This window comes from Thamnophis elegans, chromosome 4 (genome assembly GCF_009769535.1).
Source record: "Thamnophis elegans isolate rThaEle1 chromosome 4, rThaEle1.pri, whole genome shotgun sequence".
Classification (NCBI taxonomy): domain Eukaryota; kingdom Metazoa; phylum Chordata; class Lepidosauria; order Squamata; family Colubridae; genus Thamnophis; species Thamnophis elegans.
The window spans coordinates 17,398,013-17,417,093 of NC_045544.1; the positions used below are offsets into that span (position 1 = coordinate 17,398,013).

The 19,081-nt window shown below is 43.9% G+C and overlaps 1 protein-coding gene across 3 annotated transcripts; it reads right to left on the reverse strand.

The window, feature by feature from the left end:
* Positions 1 to 8,282: 8,282 nt before the first annotated feature.
* TENT5A (terminal nucleotidyltransferase 5A) lies at positions 8,283 to 18,236 on the reverse strand. Of its 3 annotated transcripts, none has more exons than XM_032216229.1 (3): positions 17,914 to 18,236; positions 14,709 to 15,310; positions 8,283 to 13,402 (listed from the first exon to the last, which is right to left on the reverse strand). In XM_032216229.1, the coding sequence occupies exons 2-3, from the start codon at positions 15,183 to 15,185 to the stop codon at positions 12,623 to 12,625; spliced, it is 1,257 nt and encodes a 418-aa protein (XP_032072120.1). In that variant the 5' UTR covers positions 15,186 to 15,310; positions 17,914 to 18,236; the 3' UTR covers positions 8,283 to 12,622. The 3 variants fall into 3 exon arrangements, with proteins under 3 accessions (XP_032072120.1, XP_032072118.1, XP_032072119.1); XM_032216227.1 differs by having other exon boundaries at positions 17,820 to 18,236; XM_032216228.1 differs by lacking the exon at positions 17,914 to 18,236 and adding an exon at positions 15,746 to 16,740.
* Between the last annotated feature and the right edge of the window lie 845 nt (positions 18,237 to 19,081).

Here is a 19,081-nt window from a genome sequence, read left to right on the forward strand (position 1 = left end):
ACTAGATGAGGCAGGTCGTTCTCCTGCCTCCTCCTGTAGAGGGCACATTTTTTGAAGCTTTTTTAAACAGTTAAGCACTAAGCAGGGTCATCCACGGTGACTCTGGCAGCAACTAGCTCAGCCTGACCTCAGCCCTTGCCTTTTTCCTTTTACATTTTTTTTTCTTTTCGTGATGACAGTGGTGAGGCTCTGCCTCCCCTGCCTCCCCTCACTGCACGTCCCTGGGAACAGTTGCCTCCTCCACGTGATCCAAGGACACAGAGAGCAGAGTGTAGGCAAGGCCAGAGAAGAGTTTGAAGGCTACTTGGGAGAAAGTCTCCCCACCCCTCCTCACAAGGAATACCTGGAGCGGAGTGATTTAAGGAGAAGCCATGGGGATTTAGTCTTTGCCAGGAACAATTGCTTGTTTTGGCTTACCTTCCCCTGGCTTTGAGTTGTGCCTTTTGCCTTGCCTGTTTTGAAGACTTCGCCTTTTGCTTTTTAAGAGCCGAGGTGGCACAGTACTGCAGGCCACTTCAGCTGACTGTTATCTGCAGTTCAGCAGTTCAAATCTCACCTGCTCAAGGTTGACTCAGCCTTCCATCCTTCCGAGGTGGGTGAAATGAGGACCCAGACTGTGGGGGCGATATGCTGAGTCTGTAAACTGCTTAGAGAGGGCTGAAAGCCCTATGAAGCAGTATATAAGTCTAACTGCTATTGCTATTTGCCTAGCCTTGCAGACTGCTTTCTGCCTGCTGTTTGGGGGAATGAGAGTAGGCTGGCTTCAAGGTAGAGTGGGGGCCTTACTGGACATTGGAGGGCCACTTATTGGAACATTTATTGAGAGAAATAAAAGACTTTCTAGAAGCCTTCCTTGCCTTGACCACTTGGGTCATAAAAATCCAGTGTGACTTTCCTGTAACATTACTGGGAGATAATTTTCATCCCACAACCTCCAGATACATTGGAGAACAATCCCCGTAACTTTAAATGAAATAGATGCTGTATTGGATTCACTGGTGGCATTCAAATAATTTACCAACCGGTTCTCTGCCCTAATGAGCAGCTGGGTAGGTGGGGCTCAGTGATCATGTGATCATCTGGATGTGGCCAAGTCAATGACACTCAGGTCGATGGGCACTTCGCCTTAGTTGTTACAATGGTAATAAGGATTAACTGGAGAGGCAAATTTACAGAAACTTACAGAAACTCTGTAAGCAGGGCAATAAAGATTAGGCTAGAAACAACACCAGAATATTTCCTTCCTTCCTTCCTTACAGGATCAGCCTTGTAAAATGGAAAAAAGCAAAAGGAGATTTCTTCCAAAAACCGGTTCTCCAAACTGCTTAGAAAGTTACCAACCGGTTCTCCTGAATAGATGCGAACTGTCTGAATCCCACCACTGATTGGATTATAGGATTATGCATAATTGTTATTGATAAATATTTATAACATATCTAGCACAATCCAGGATGGGAAAGTTTGTCATAGGGATCCATTAATGCAGTAGGATCCATTAATGCAGTAGGAGCTGCAATTCAATGCTTTGTCTGGAAAAATATTTCATATATATATGTATGTATGTACGCTTTTGGCACATGATTGACCCATTTTTGCCCTCCCCAGGCTTTAGAGGCTTTCTAGGAGTCTGAGAAGGGCACAAACTGCCCTCCCCCCCCCCTCCCCCCGAGACCCTCTAGAGGGAGAAAAACCAGCCTTACGGGCAATCTGGAAGTTTGGAAATAGACTTCCAGTAGGGATGTTTTTTGCCCTCCTGAGCTTTCAGAAGGCTTCTGCTAGGTCCTCGACTTGTGACCGGTCCTAAAGTCCTCAACTTACCACCAGCAGCAAGTCCCCGACTTACAATTGACAGCCGGCAACAGCTCAGCCGCGCCTAATTGGCTAAGCGCAGGCTGCCTACAGCACTCCTATTGGTCGCCCTTCTTGACAGCTCTAGTATAAATAGCTGTCAAGCAGGGTGAGGTGTGATAGAATGTACGAAGTTGCTGTTATGCTAGTTCTGTTTAATAAATAGCTGTTCTACTTACCTCAGCTGCCTCATGCCTCTCATTCAGCCCAGAATCTAACAGCTTCCATGAAGCCTCCAGAGAGAGAAAAATGGCCCTAAGGGCAATCTGGAAGTTTGGGAACAGACTTCTGGTTTGCCCAAAGGGGCATTTTTTGCCCTCCGGAAGCTTCAAGGAGGCCTCCGGAGGGTGAAAAACAGCCAAAAATGAAGGCCGAAGTCAGCTGGTGCACGCTGGAGCTAACAGGGCACCTCCTCGTGTGCCCTAACAAATGGCTCCGTGTGCCACCTGTGGCATGCATGCCATAGGTTTGCCATCACGGGTGGTAGGTTGTACAAAGCCTGTTCATAAAATTCCATGGGAAATGGCATTCCTAATGTTCCTCAATGTGCCAGTAAATTTCAGTGGCATGACTCCCAAAAATGTTTAATCCACAAAAAAGGGGGATTTGAGAGCACACACAAGCTGTGGGCTCTGAGTCATGCCTCCCGCTTGTTTCACCGCTATGCTTCCAACATTTGATTAATAATTATTTTGATGGATGAATTCAATATGTGCTAAAATTATGTAGCTTTAATTCTCTAGTATTATTTTTTACGCTTAACTTTTATCATGCATCAGCGTGCATCCATTATTTTGTGCATGCTGGTGGGAAGAAACAACTGAAAAAGTTATCAAAAAATGGTTGATTTCTTCCCCTCCCCAAAAAGAAAACCAGTTTCATCAAGGGGCTCATTATCTATAGTGCACTAACTATATGCAAACAGGATTGGCTCAGAGGTATATTATCAAAAGTGCTGCTTTCTATTAGCTAGAGTAAAGGACTCAGGTTCAAATCCCCACTCATCACAAAATTTGCTAGCTGTTATGACCCAGGTCACCTAGGTTAGAGGCAGGCATTGATGGAGTCCTTTATTGATTTGATTAAATGCCACAAAAACTGGCCCTACAATGGCCGGTAAGCCTCCACTCTACACTACCCAGAAGGCATCCATCCTCATTCCCCCAAACCAGGGGTGGGTTGCTAATCCCATTCCAACCGGTTCGGTTGGAACGGGGCCGGCAGCATCCTCGTGCACGCGTGCAGTTCACGCATGCGTCATAGTGCCTGCGCAATGCTCCAGCTGCTCGCAGAGACTCGCGCAGGCACTGTATGTGCCATCCAGCTGCTCACGGAGAATCACGCAGGCGCTGTATGTGCCATGCGCCTGCGTGGAAGCGCAGAAGCCTTCAAAGACCGGTAAGGAGTGCGGGCGGGCGGGTGGGCCCTTCGCTGTTCCCAGAAGTTACTTACTTCCGGGTTCGCTGACCAACCGGTTCGCGGGGACCGCCGCAAACCAGTTGAAACCCACCCCTGCCCCAAACCCAACCCAGTAAACAACAAAGGAAGTCCAAAGAGAAGGTGTAAGCCCATGGGACAAGGTCCAGAGTACAAAGGGCAAGGCAAGCCCACAAGAAAATGGGACAACTCGCCACGGGCAACTTGCAGAGGCTGAACTCACCACAGCCAATTCACCGCAATACAACTCATTGTGGGACAATTTAGCAATTCTATTCAATTGTTTAAAACAAATACAAATATTTTAATTTTTGCCATTCGAATTTTATTTTGCAATTTTATTTTAAAAATCATTATATTGCACCGTATCTTTGCTATTAGTATAATTCTTATCCAGCGGCGAGTTGTCCTGTGGCAAGTTGGCCAAGGAGTGTTGGCCGTGGTCAATTCAATTGTCAATTTAATAAATTTGTATGCCGCCCGATCCCGTAGGACTCTGGGCGGCTTACAGAAAGATAAAACAGTGGTGAGTTGGCTGTGGCAGGTTGGTCATGGCAAGCTGGTGAATTGTCATAGACCCAGTCCACAAGACAAAAATGCAAGTCCATGAGGCAAAAGGCAGCCTTCAAGGCACAGGAAAGAGCATGTCAAAGCGAGGGGAATGTAAGCCAAAACAAACAATTGTTCCTGACAAAGACAAATTCCCCCTGTCCCCGGCTTCTCCTTAAGTCACCCCATATCAGGTGCTCCTTGTGAGGAGGGGTGGGGCGGCCTTCTTCTGAGTAGCCTCGCAGACCTCCTTTGAGCTTGCCTCCACTCTACTCCTCCATGCCCTTGGATCGAGTGGGGGAGGCAGTTGTTCCTCAGCAGAGGGGATCCGCTGCCTATCAGCACCACTAGATATCTACGAGACCATCTTCTGCCACACACCTCCCTAAGACCGATAAGATCACACAGGGTGGGCCTTCGCCAGGTGCCATCAACTAGACAATGTCGGCTGGCGGCACCTCGGGGGAGGGCCTTCTCTGTTGCCGCTCCGGCCTTATGGAATGAACTACCCCCCGAGAGCCAGACCCTACCCACTCTCATGGCCTTCCGAAAAGCTATCAAAACTTGGCTGTTCCGGCAGGCCTGGGGCTGTTGACCTCCTGACCGAGGTCCAGCCCCGCTTAGACTGGGTGCATGGTGTGTTTCTTTTAATCTGCTCTCTTCTGTCTGTTTTTTAACCTTTCTCTTAAAATTTTATTTCTGTAAGCCGCCCGGAGTCCTTCGGGATTGGGCGGCCTATAAATTTAATAAATAGAAAATAGAAAATAGATGTCTGCCTCTGATCCTCCCTTGTGTCTGTGAGGGCAGGAAGCTCTCTGTCTGGTTGACCACCTCCCCCAATACCTGAGTAGCCTGGGACAACCTGAGCCTCATCCCCTGCCCCTTCAAACATTCCAAAGGAGACATGCCGTCTCCATCAAACAGTCCAACTTTTCCTCCTCTTCCAAATCGGGCTCTGATGGGACCATGACACTAGCTGATTTGGCTAATTGCTATTTTGTATATCAGTATTTGGGGGATAAAGGGAAAGTGGAAGGGGAAGAATATGCCTATTGCCTTAGGCTCTGGTGGGAAGCCATTGCAGAAGTATCATACATAACCATTTAAATGCATAATTAAAAATTAGAAGACTAATATTTATTACATTTATGTTTTTCAATGTGATAAAACTAGTTAGAAGTGTAGCAGATTATAATTCGCCATGAAGCAAATAAGAAAAAAGTTTTAAAAATACTTCAACAGCGAGCAAATACTATGTGTATTACCTGGAGTGGGCTTATCAATGAAGTAGGATCATTACAGAAAACTCTCTTCCACTTGTACCTCTATTTCATGCTGTTCTTAATTTTAACCAGATGTGAGGCCATGGATATAGATATTAAAGTTTGCCAGGTTCATATAAATGGAAATAGACTTCCAAAAAACTCAGTGTGTGTCTTTTAAAACAGACTTCAAAATAAATGGGCAACTGGTGTAGCACGCTTAGAATAGATGTAGCACAATCTGGATTCTCAGTTCCTGCAAGTTGGCTACCAGTTGTAGCTGACAGTCCATTGAATGGTGTTTCTCTGATTCCATCAATATATCACCCATTTCAACATCTGCAAAATCATCCAAATATTGTGGCGCAGGATTCAGTCCGCCAGGCTACATTATGTACCATAGGATCCTCCTATGATGTTTACACGTAGAATCTTCATGTATGTCTCCTGAATTCAAATTTATATGAGGAATAGTTGTTGTCAGCATGCAATATACCAGCTGGGTACAGTGGAGATGTAATAGATTGTTGGGATGAGCTTCCAAAATCTCAGTATAATGTAAAAGTAATGTCAATATAGCACTTACACTTATATATCGCTTCACAGTGCTTTACAGCCTTCTCTAAGTGGTTTACAGAGTCAGCATATTGTCCCCCAACAATCTGAGTCCTCATTTTACTGACCTCAGAAGGATGGAAGGCTGAGTCAACCTTGAGCCAGTTGGGTTATAGAAGTTTTCATCTGACAGCTTTCTCTCCACTTTCTTTTAAATGTGAAAACAATCTTCACATACATTATAAATACTTAAGAAAGGTTTCTATATTGTGAACTGTTGCCGTTTTTATTTATTAATGGCATGTTAGATATTATTTGAGAAAAGCCATTTTCATTTATCCACTGGGCGTGCAGTAGACGTTATGGCCTCCCTGCCAATTTTAGAGACTCGTCTTTTCTGTTTTCTATCCAACCCTTTTTATAGTTGTTGTTTTTTTAACAACTGAATTTAAAGTGTTCCTGATTTTATTAATACTCAAGGAATTTACTCTGCAAGTTTTTAAACCAAAAATTTATTAGCATTAATAATTCATTAGCATTAAGCTTTGGAATCTTTTCAGAGGACTAATGCTCATCTAGCTCCTAGCATTGGGTATGTTAACAACCCACAAACTCCTCATTTTTTAACGATGGTGGACAATGGTCAGTCTAGAATGTTTACATGAATCTGTTTCTCACAGATCAACAAAGGCTGATGTCGTTATTGGCTATTCCTAATGGCAGAAACTATCCAAAATTTCAGTAAGATTTTCCCCTGGAATTAATGTTAAGAGCTCAAAGCTAGCAGAACAGAGAGCCAGTCCTGCCAGGTTCTGGGTGAGGGACTGGAAAGCAGAATGAAATGGCAAACAGACCCATTGGGTTCGTCACCCATCTCCAAATATGCCCTGATCCTTCACTTTGGCCTCATACCTTCAGTTTAACAATCCAGATTCTGGGAAGCAAAAGCATGAAGAAGGAGCTCTCCAACAGAGGGAGAAATTACTTGAAAATTCTGGGTGAACTCCCCCAGTTTTTAAAATGTATTTCCATAAGCAGGTACAGTATCCATGAAAGTTATTCCAAAGCACATTCCTAAGGAAGATGCTTAGCACTACTGCTAATATGGAGAAACATAGTTCCCAAAGTCATTCCCTTTCTGGAGAGAATGCTGGGAGTAGCTTGGGAGATGGCTCTCAGCAGCCTGACTACAATTCCCAGGATTCTTTGGGCACTGGTGTCGCATAAATCTGATGCATCTTGGTGGTGCCAGGGAACCTGAATGGATTTTCAGGGCATAAACGAAAAATAATCTTATTATGCTGGCTGTGTGAACATAACAAATGCTTTGTATGGTAGAAAATTGTGTTTCTGAAGTTATAAGCATTTATCTGGGTGCTCTCAAATGCTAAGATTTTCCCCTTTCTTTCCCTGAAAACCTATTTCCTATTTCTACTTCATGAAGGAAGCATCACACTTCCATGTTTCTCATGGACCTGAATCAACTACTTTCTTATTCTTTTTTAAAGATCTATTAATTTAGTAATAAATCCATTCTTACCATTGTGCTTTCATCACATAGAGGAATTACAGCTGGAAGAATAATTAGTGCTTTTATTTATGAGAGTTTATTTGGTACCTAACACGCTTATGAAAATCATACAAATTTTCCCTAATAGGATTAATTTTCACTTTTTTTTTAGTAAAAATATTTTTTTCAAGTCTTGTTCTTGAAATTCAAGTGTGCTCTTGAAACTTTTATGCATTTTTATTTGCTTTGTTAGAAACTTAAATGTAGCATTTAAAATCAGTGCAGCTGTTAGGACATGAACGCGTTCCAGTCTCTGTAGTTCTGGGAAAAGAAAATTGTATAACTTATTTTTCTTTAGAATACTTAACATTGAAGTGGCTACTTGCAATGCAACTGTTCCATGACGCTTATATGTTAAGATGCTTCTCAATAAAATATTTTATCCTCTGTAAATGGGCACCTGTGGTTTAGTTTTTGAGTAGAAGAGGCATTTGGTTAAGGCGGCAAACCTTACTTTAGATTACGGGTGTCACGCTGCCATCACGTGACATTTCACGAAGTTTTTCCCATTCACGGAGCTGGGGTGGGCGTGGCCTATATGGGACACATCCAACTCATGAACCGCCACAGTATGACACCCATTTTAGATCATCCCTTTTACCCCAGTATCAGGTGACAGGAAAATGGATAAGTTTTGCTCTCATCATGATTTGAGATTGTAATTTGAATGAAAGGCATGTTTACATAGACTAGCTAACCCAGTTCTCCCTCTTGGTTCCCTCATGATAGGTTGATTCCACAACACTAATTCCCAACTAGTCGGGACATTGCAAGTGAAACACACCTGGGGGGTCACTGGATTGGAGAAAGCTGGCATATACATTACCAACCGTTTCCATGAAGAATTCAGTTGAAAAAGAGCTTGCAAATGTCATGCTGGAAAAAAGCCAGTGCTTTTTCCCATACTACGTAGCATCTATAATGGCATTTTCCAGTAAGCCAAAGTACTCTTTTAAGGCCATGCAATAAAAGTAAAAACCCTTTATGGACAATTCAACAGCAAAACTCAACGGACAATGGCTTTCAGAATAGTTTTTGACACTGGAAAGATCAGACACAGATAAATAGAAAAAATAACATTTTTATTTACAAATATTCCAAATATTGGATGTTGTAAACAAAATTCACAATCTGTTTCCTCTAGCCCAGAAGCAAATGCTTTTCTTACTTAAAAAGGGTCTGTTTCCCAGCCTTTACTTGGTTCAACCTCCAACCGAACCCAGAGTCAACAAATTCCCATAGCAGGAGCAGTCAAAGGAACAGCTGGATGCTTTGCTGAAGACTACAAGTTCAGAATTCTGTAGAATTTGGGAGAATGAAATTGACCATACTTCCCATAGACTTCAAGGGCTTGCAGTGCCATGTACAGCGCATTGTAGAATGCGTAGGCTTTCCAAAGTTTAAGTAGTTGTAATCATAGCAAACAGCAAAATGTATACATTGACTTTGGATTTTTGTCCATTGCAATGGAAACTGGAAAGACATCCGAAAACAAATTAAACAAAACAAAAAGAAAAAAAAGAGAAAAAAAGTGCTGAATATGTCATTAGATATATTTCCTTCTCTGTCTCTTTCCCTTTACATAATTTTAAACTCCACAAACTATTTAAAGCTTTCTCTGAATGAATAAGAGCCTTCAATAATATAACTTGCATATAAAGCATTTTAAAATAGGCATTTATAAGGTGTGCGTGAAACTTTGTGCAATACCTAGCAGCAAGTAAGTTTTAAAGCCTTTAAATAAAATGAGTTATGAAAACAATAATCCTGCTGGCATTTTTTATTGTCTCTTAATTTTTGCTTCTTTCCTTTCAAATAATTTGTTTCATGTATGCATGTTGCAGATTATATACAGTACAATTTTCACTGAACAACTTGGGACTTGAAAATAACACTTCCAATCATTTGATATCCACACAACAGATATGGGCCAATGAGATTTTCAAAATATTCACTATTAAAATTATTCTTTTAAAATTGAATAGAATACAAAACCTTAACATTCTTCTTTTCTCTTTCCAGCCACTGTCAAACTAGAACAAATTATTCAGAGATAATCCACTGGACCCCAATCAATTTAGCTATACGTGAGATGTCTTGTATTAAAAACACTGCAACAACTTTTAAAATCTACTGAAAAAATAGTACAGTACAGCTATGAAGCATTTTCTCCTCAAACTATTAATACATCAAAATTGAAAAAGGAAGGTGGATATTGCCAAACCCTAAAAAGAGCTAAATATGTGCCCATAAAAACTATGGTAAATGGGTTTGAAAATATAGGTTTTAGGTTGTTTGACCAGCAGTCAGTAGCATCAGACACTTTCTACTAAACCCCCCCCCCCCAATACCAATTACAACTCCTCACACCCCCAAGTATAAATGTGTGGACGTGTCTGTAGACTAATGAAAACTACCGAGTCTTTGAAGTAGAGGAGGGGAAAAATAATTGCCAGGATTTGACCACATCAATTTGCTGTAAAAAGCAACTAAAGTCTTAACTATGGAATGTGGTACAGAGTGTGGGCTGGAAGACCTATAATGTCTGGACTAATAAGGATTTTTTTAAAAAATGGAGAAACTACTCCAAAGGAAAATATGCTATATACTATCAGCATTTTATAGCTGTGGTCCTGCCAGTGATCCCCTTGCTAGAGTGGATGTGACTCATTTCTTTGCAGCAAACTATCTGCAGTAAGGAAAAGATAAAACCACATTACCAGCTGATCCCATTTCCCCAGCCTTCAGCTCAGTTTGCATCAGGAACAAACTTGTACACAGTTGCAGCAGGCTTCCCTGACCTGTCTGTCCCCCTCACTCCTACCCTGGATTGGATTCATTCATTTTTCTGTTCTGAATGGTCACAGGAATAAAGACGGACAATAATGGAATGTCTGGGGTGTGTGGGTTTTTTTAAACTAAATACAAATTTTTACCTCTCTTTTCATTTACCACCGAGACTGAGACTGGCTTAACATTGGTTTATAACTAAGCACTAATTGAAATAAGTTTTAAAAATAAGGTTCACACCTATCAGGCATCGGAAGGAGCAAAGGCAAGCATAGTGCTTTCAAGAACAAATGATGGTCTCCCCGCAGGAGCCACTGAGGGGGGACAAACTTTTGAGTACTGTAAACACAGGGGGGATCCTATTCAACTAACACAAAAATTATTGTAGATACGAGAAAATCTTTCATAATTTAAAAGCTGGTAGAGGAAATAAGATTGCAATTCGCTTTACAAGGGCCAAGGACAGATTAGCAATTTACTAATTCTTGCATTATAAATATTTCATCTTGTTTTATCATTGACAGGGATGTATCTAAATAATATTTGAATCTACAGGTGTTGATGGCCTTCCTCCATCAGTACTAGAAATGTCAGATCATTAAAAATGGGGGAAAGCAGGCAAGCCAGGCTCTAGCACAATTCATAAAGCATCCGAACATAAGTTAGGATAAGTAAGAACATATGTCAAATCCAAACATAAGTTCCTCAATTAATTAACTTAAAGATCTCTTAACTCTGTATTTGAACGTTACAGTTAGATTTCATTTCCTTTAAAAAACAGTGGCTGGAGGAAAAGGAAAACAGGACTCTTCTGTAAGATAATCAACACAAAGGGGATGGAAGAACACGCAGTAAGTTGATTCTTTGGGAAAGCAAAAAACGATTCCTTTTAAATAAGACACAATATTAAGCTGCAAAATAGAGTGTGGCAATCAAATCAAAGATGTTTGATAGTTGTGTGTATGTGTGGAAAGACACATACACGCACGCAAACGTGCAACACAAAGGGTTCATTTCACATTTGCTAAGTTATAGTGGTTGTGGAATGCACAGTGCATTCTGCTTGCTTTTCAAAAGAGATATTAATCATAAGTATTTAAATTACCAAGTAAAACAGTATCTGGGGATTAGGGGAGCCACCTGCTTGAGCCACATTCCAGTTGGTGTCTTACTCCACCACAGAAATATGTAGGAGTTTCTAAGATGAACATTAAAACCGCATTATATTAAGGTACATTAGTTAAGAGGTTTTGTCCAATTAGGTGACTCACAAATAGGCCAATTAATTACTTTTGTCATTGGCTTCCTATTTTATATAGGACTAATTTGTGTATCTAGATTTTTCAGGAATCTCTGCAAAGTGCCTCACAATGATTATATCCTCTTGCAGACTGGAACACGCATACTATAGCTCATTTAAAACATTCCTTAACATTTGCTACATTTCCCTACCATGTTAAAAACATGTAAATATATACATATAACGTGTTACACACACACACACACACACAAAACAATAAACATACACATACATTGTGTACCAAAGATTGCAGAACACCAACAATATAACCTTTATATAGGTATTTGCAAAGAAAACAAATAGGAACATCCTCCACCATTTATTCACAAGCTTATTTTTTTTAAAAGTTTCTTGTGTCCCTGATAAAAACAAAAACAAAATGCAAGATTAAACCACAAAACTATATTTTTTTTCCTCACTTCAAATTCTCTGAAGACATCAGGCACTTTTGTTTAAAATTTGCGTATACAAATATATATATTTATATTTCATAATCTAACATATCCCGTCTTTACTAGGAGAATTTATCTTTGGTCCTAAAGCGTATGAATCTTGCTGCAGCTGGTTTTCTTGCTTTCCACATTTTTTTTAAAAAAAATGTGAAGCATGCACACAGCTGGAAATAATGAAATTTGCCATAATCCTTCCCACCCCCACCCTTCTTTCAGCCTCCATCTCTTTTTTTCTTTTTTGAGCAAGCAATTTCTCTTAAAGCATTCTATTCAAGCAAGCTATACATTCTGTGGCAACTTGCTGGGAAGCATAATTAATGCATGCTCCAAGGAGAGAATTCCAAAATACACCTTATTCCAATGTATCTGTATATTTTTGCATCTAACTTTTAATTCCTCAAAGCATATTTAGCTTTTGTTTTATTTTCCTTCTTCTTCTTAAGGTTCATTTTTCATTTCAATGTTCAGATTCCATTAAAAAAAATTAGTAATAATCAAGGCGGGCTTCCCAACTTCTGCTCTGCCATAGCTATGGGAGCAAGCAGTGCCAACCCATATTGTCATCAACCATTTCTCCTAAGGTTTATCTCAAGGCGATCTAGTTGCTCTTCAAGACAGGTTGCATACTTTGGGGTGGAATCGAATAGCTTTTGGTTCTTTTCTAATATCGTGCTCACTTAAGAGCGCAAGAGAGAAGAATCAGAAGCATTTTCCTCCAGCAAAAAAATAAAATAAAAAAAAGGTAGAGCAAACCATGTTGCACTTCCCACTTTTAAAAGAGGAGAGCCACCGGTCCCCCTTTATTTGCTTCCACAAGTCTCTTAAAACCGGTTAGTTTCCCCAAGTCTATCAAAACCGTTTAGTTACAGGGCAACCAAGTAGAATAAGTGTGCTGCTGGCAGGGGAACATGGGCTGAACCTGAGCAATATAGTAATTGCTGAAGTTAGCATCAGCTACGTAAGGGGCTGGCTGGTAGTAGCAAGTGACATTGGCCACGTTGGGGATGATATTTTGCTCAGCCAGCACCCGGATGGCCAGCATGGTGATAAGATTTAACGTCTGTCGCCTCTCGTGTCCCATCAGGCACACTGTGCTCTCATTCACCACCCCATGAAGGGTCATGAGATAGTCATACTTGCGGTCCTCGAGTCCCACAAAGTGGTTCTGCAAGTAGGACTCCAGCTTGCGCTGCTGTTCTCCAATGTCTGAGAAATCAATAAAAAACCTTGAGCACATATATCTCTGGAGGGACTTAATCTCAGATTCGGAGGCAGCCCTGAAGCCTCTGACTAGGAGGTTGCAGTATTTAAGGAGGCCACCTCCCCTGATCTCTTCTGGGTTTCTAGTTGCGATCGTCTTGTTACAAAGGTGGTCAAAGGCTTCTTGGAAATCCCCATAGACGCTCTCCCCAATTATAGTCGGGTGAAAAGGTTCGGTCATTGGATTCTCAGAACATTCGTAAAAAAGAAGGAGGGAGTCCAGCTTGATCTGAAAAGAATCTACGCTGAACTCAAACTGCCTCCTCAGAGAATCCACGAATTTCAGCTCCACGTTTTTGCCACTGTTGTTGGATAATGAGATGAGGCTCCATCGGTCTGAATCGTTGCAGACTTTCACCATTTTCTGTACGTAGGCTTCCTGCAATTTGAAACAAATAACCCCCACCACAAAAACAAAACAAAAAAGGAGAAGAAGAGAAGAAAAGGTCAGGAAACCAGTAGCAGCACTTCCTCTTTAGAGTTTTCATTTGGATTTGATCCCAACTTTACCCTGTCATCCCCAGAGCTCAGGCATAAGGAAGAGACAATGTGGACAGGTTTGAGTATGTGCTCTGCAGACAGGTCCTGGTTAAAGACAGTAGGAGGTGAGGGGGGGGGGGGGTTGGAGAGATTCATGCCATGATAAATGCACAAAAGGGATGTTCTGTGCAAGGGTTTTATTTTGTCTTCTCCTTCAAAGATGTAATAAAAATGCACACAAAGTAACAGCAGTAGAATTACTTTGGAAAATTGCAATTTAATTATGGCAAAAATGAAGGGGATCACATGCTAGTTCTCGGGTTTTTTTTCCATCTTCAAAATATTTTTTAAAAAGTATTTTTTACTTTTTGGAGAAACTGGAAAATTTCTCAATAAAATTTTAAGCTTATACGCTGCCCTCCAAACCAAGATAATTCCTGCAGAGTAATAACTTAAAGGTTTTTGGGCGATTCCAGACTTCCGTTAAAAGGCCATTTGGCTTCAGTGGACTTTTTGAGTGTTAAAAAAATAATAATTAAGCTTAATGTAGTGCCAGTGAGTGAGCACATTTTTCAAGAATAGAACAGAACAGAATTCTTTATTGCCAAGTGTGATTGGACACACAAGGAATTTCTCTCCAGCGTATAAGCTCACAATGTACATGCAAGCAACAAGTGATAAATCATGATCATAAGAGACTAGGCTCTCAAAATCCTTAACTAAATCCAAGCCTGGTGTTTCTACAGCCCTGGGGGGGAATGGGTTTAGCCTCTCTATTCCATCTGAAGGGCAGGGAAATGAAGGAGCACTGTTTCCCTCTAGCGGGCCCAGCCACAACTCAAGGAAGAAAACAAATAACTGTAATTAAAACAATTTAGCCCACAGGAAAAAAAACAGGAGCCTCTAAAGAAGCTCAAATAGTTTGGTTTAATTCAGCTATAGATCAGGGCTATAATTAAAGCGTGAGGCTCTCCCTGCTCTTCCAAAAGCAAAGGAGAAGTAATAGTTGGAGGAAGCCAATTAAAAGATGGTTCTGGCTATAAGCATAGAAGGGAGAGAGCGAGGGAGAGAGAATTGGTGTGTCTAATCCTCAGAGAGCTGGCATTTCCCAATGCAGACTTGATGTGTATCTTATTCTAGGCGTGCACCTCGTCTGCCTAAAGCAGCCACCTGCTGGGAGGGAGAGCGCATTCCCTTTAATTTACCTTCAGGGTGAGCGGCGTGATCTTCTCCTTGTTAACCCCGTCCGGCAAGAAATCCAAGAGGCAATCCAGGACCACGTCTTTGACTCTCTGGAACTCCGCCTCGCCTTTCAAATCGGCGCAGAAGATGAGGTCCAAGTCCTTGTAGCCCAGGCCGCTGTCCTGGTGCAAGACGTGGCTGGCCGCCGAGCCGTTGAGCCTCACATCGCGCACGCCGATGCCTTGCTCCTCTAGGCGGCTCCTCACCACTTTCACGATCTGTCGCGGCTGCATTTCCAGAGTGGGGAAATTGCCCCGGCCGTGAATCGGGATGGTTTCGCTCAGGATACGATCCAAGCGCTGCACTTGCTCCCAAGTCAGCACATTGCAGCGGCTGTTCTCGCAACTGTCCCTGCAGGGCTCCGGAGGGACCTCGCTCGAGGAGCTGCTGCTGCTGCTGCTGCTGCCGCCGCCGCTAAGACCGTTTTCGTCGTCTGCCATGGTCCAACTTAATTTATAGGATGGTGCGGAGACGATGTGCGTGTGGAGGGGAGTTCAAACGACACAGGCAGAACTAATGAACAAAGGCACTGTTTTCCTTTTCGAGGCGTCTTCTTCCTTCGCTCCTAGCGGGTGGGAGGGTGGATAGGAGGGAGGGAGGGAGGGGTGAAAGAAATGCAAAAGCAAACTGAATTAAAGCTGCGATCCTCAAGCCTGGAGGATCGCAGTCGCTTTTCTCCGCCCCCTCCTATTCATCGAGCTCCCTCGAGTTTTCAAAGCACACGAAGCGAAGACCACCGCCGCCTCCGCCCCCAGGTTGGACTTGACCAGGGACACAAATATTTTAATCGCCACCCACCACCACCCAACTCATCCACCGGTATACACACCCGGGCTTTCTCTCGACCACCTGGCAGTAGTGTGTGTGTGTGTGCGTGTGTGTGTACGTGACCGAGGCGCCTCGCTAAGGGACGGCGTGGAAGAAGCACTGAAGGGCTGGCAAGAGAGGAGAGAGAGGGAGAGGGAGAGAGAGAGAGGCAGAGAGACGAATGTCCACCTACGCGCAATTGTGGAGGAGCAGCCTGGTTTGGAGTTATTTATGGAGTCATGTCCCGTGGCCCGTGGTGGGTCCGCCAGCCAGCCAGCCCGGTTCGCTCTTCTCCAGAGAGCTGCTCCCGATCGCTCTTCCGCCTCTAGGCTATTTGCTAGTTCTGATCGGAAAAACGTTCCCAAGTACTTTTTTATATGGGCTTTTTTTTTTCCCCTGGCTCTTCCGGGCCCGAATCACTCTCCGATCCCCACGCCCCTCTCATCTGCATATGAAGCCTTCTTCTCTCGCTTTCCGACACGCCCCTTTCTCTGCTTAAACAGCTGCTTTTCGCAGAGCTTTTCCGAAAGTTCCTTCCTCCGCCCCCCTCTTCCCCCCCCCCCCAATAAAAGCTGTCCCCAGTGCAAGGGGAGGAAAGGTGAAAGTCCGAATAGGGGGGATTCTGCTGGAACTTCCTGGAAGCAGCTGGTCGGAAAATCTGCCAGCGATGGGGGCCGGGCGGGGATGGGTGGGGGCGGTGGGAGCTCTTAAAGAGCCCCCCCGATCTTTAATCGTCAACCAGGGACCCTCGAATAAGGCTGGTCCTCGGAGCCAGCAGCCGAAGCCTGCGCACGTTCTTGGGCTCTCCCTGCGGAGAGCGAGCGTTGCAATAGCGCGGAGCTGCTGTACAACGGAACAGCCTGTCTCGCGGGGGTGGAGGAATGATACTAAGCCCTTCTGAACCCGAATTTATGCGGTAATTACTAAAGTTAGCCTCTGCATCTGGGATTGGCCGACCGGAGCAGCAAAGGCAATGTTAGCTAGCGGTTGGATAAAGGGACGGCTGCCTCTTCCCGTGCAAACACCCCCCCCCCTCTCTCCTCCTGTTAATGTAATTATTGATTTACTTGTCAAATGTCTTCGCCCACCCTTCTCGCGGTATAAAGCCTTGACTCAGAGCGGCTGAGCAAAGTAACGTAAGGGAAAGAATCAGAGGCTAAATGACAAGCTGGGGCATTTGGTAGAAACCAAATTCTCAGTTCCTAGGAAAAAAGAGGGGACTGGGGGGAAAAAGGAAGGGGGAAAAATACTGAGCTCTCAGTTGTTGCGCACTTGCTACTTTGCGCTGCACTGTCGGGAACGTTTGAGAAAAAAACACCGACATCAGCTAAATAAATAGGTAACACAAGAATGGGGAAAGGGGGGGGGGATTGCTCAGCACCACTATAGGCACCTCTCTCTCTCTCTCTTTCTCTCTCTTCCCCCTGTCCCCCCTTCTCTGCACAACTGAAGCAAGGGACACCTTGGGCTACCGAACTCAAGGAATGCACGAGGTCTCTAATTTGTGATAGATGCGGATATTCACGGCCATCCAACTCCAAATCAGATTCCGGTGGCCTCCCCGATGGTTAACTGGCAAGAAAAGGACGGGGGTGGGGTGGTATGCAAAGGCGTCTCAGGACAGGCCTCTAGCGACGCAGGGAATAATTAGATCGTAATCCTGACGACAGAAATGTCTGGTATGGAGCTAAACATAAAAAACAATTGGAGGGAAAGTTGGCAGAAATGTTTCGAGTACTTATTTTCTTTTTAAAAGAGTTGCTGCAGGCGGTAGAAAGAGCCATGTACTATTTACTGGACCGATCTTCCAAGTCGGCCGGCAAAACCACTGGCGCATCTTCTCATAGAGAAAGAATAACCCCAATTTAAAAACAGTCGCTTCGGTCACTTTGTTGCCCTCCGCATTTATTCTCCGAAGGGTAACCTTCCTAACCCACCCCCGGTTTAACAAGTTAGTAGGCAGGGCTGCGCGCCCAACAGCAAACGAGGCGAAGAACTAACTGTATTCAAGGAGGTTACGTAGTTTTAAAAAGCGTTCGCACGATGCAAATAAACGGCGCAGAATATAGAGCATTAGGCAAAAGTTGCCTACCTTAATAGCAACGGTTACCTTTTATTAAAGGATTTATTTATTTATTTATTTTACAAAAGCCATAATTAATCTGATTTATTAAGCATTAAGTTTACTTTTTAAAAAAGTTCTCAACTGGCTAATACATGCGGGGGGGGGGGTTGTCTGGGGAGAGAATAAAATACAGATAACTCACTTTTTTTCCTCCGCTATGTCAAATCTCCAGTACGGAATCATGCAATGGCCTGAGTATTAAGAGAGTTAAAAGCGCGGTAATCGAAGGATTCTACCTGCGCAAATCCAAATCCTCTTTCAATGTTGCTACGCAGGACTTGAAAGGCATGGCAAGAGAGCCGAGGTACGTGGCCGAGGCGCCGTGCACAGATGCAAAGGTGTCCGTCACGCTTCCTAAGACAAGATGAAGGAGATCGCGGCCGATAAAAAGAGGAGGGGGAGAGAGAGGTCAACCCCCCCCCCCATTGGAAGAACAGTAATAGGAGGGGGGGTTGCAACGTCACGGGTCCTGACGTTCCAGCAACAGCTGTAGGGCGATTCCAAAGACCTGTGATGTGAGAAGAGCTTCGCCAATCAGCGCCGCCCTGGCCGCGATCCTTTTATTTTCCTGCCTTCGGGCTCCCGAAGCGTCGAGCCAATTGGAAAGCTGCTCGGTCGAACGTAGCCTTGCCAGATCTGTGAATGAGCTGTGCGCGCGGAGGTGGAGTGTGTGTGTGGGTGGGGGGGGGGGATCCAGACAAGCCCGCCCACGCGCCCACAAACAAGGGGTGCTGCTTTCGCGAAGCTGAAAGCTTCCGCGGTCGGAGCCTTCCGAGGCGGAGATCAAGGAACGATGGGAAAGGCCTTTTCGGGTGCTTCCTTCTCCCGAGAGTCCCGAATTTTTGCATTGGGGGTGGAAGGATCGCGGTCGGCCAGGCAGACCGATCCGTCCTTCTAAAGCAGGGGTGTCTGGCTTGGTTTTTTTTTCCCGCCGTAGGACGCAATGGCGCGCCGCCGGGTTAAGAGGCGCTGCCTGAGGCGTCTCACTAGGTTCAGGACTCGGTGGGTTATGAAGTGGGGAGATTGTGCAATAAATAATATAAATAATACACATCGATCTTTGACGGGGGTTCCAAATCAGCCTTGGAAGAGCCGAGGTGGCGCAGTGGTTAAATGCAGCACTGCAGGCTACTTCAGCTGACTGCAGTTCAGCGGTTCAAATCTCACCGGCTCAGGGTTGACTCAGCCTTCCATCCTTCCGAGGTGGGTAAAATGAGGACCCAGATTGTTGTTGGAGGCAATATGCTGACTCTGTAAACCGCTTAGAGAGGGCTGAAAGCCCTATGAAGCGGTATATAAGTCTAACTGCTATTGCTTGGCCCCCTGCGCAGCCGTAAAAAGACAACCGGGGGAAGGGGGGGGGGAGTTGACAGCGGAATTGTTGCTCAAGATTTGCAGGCTCCT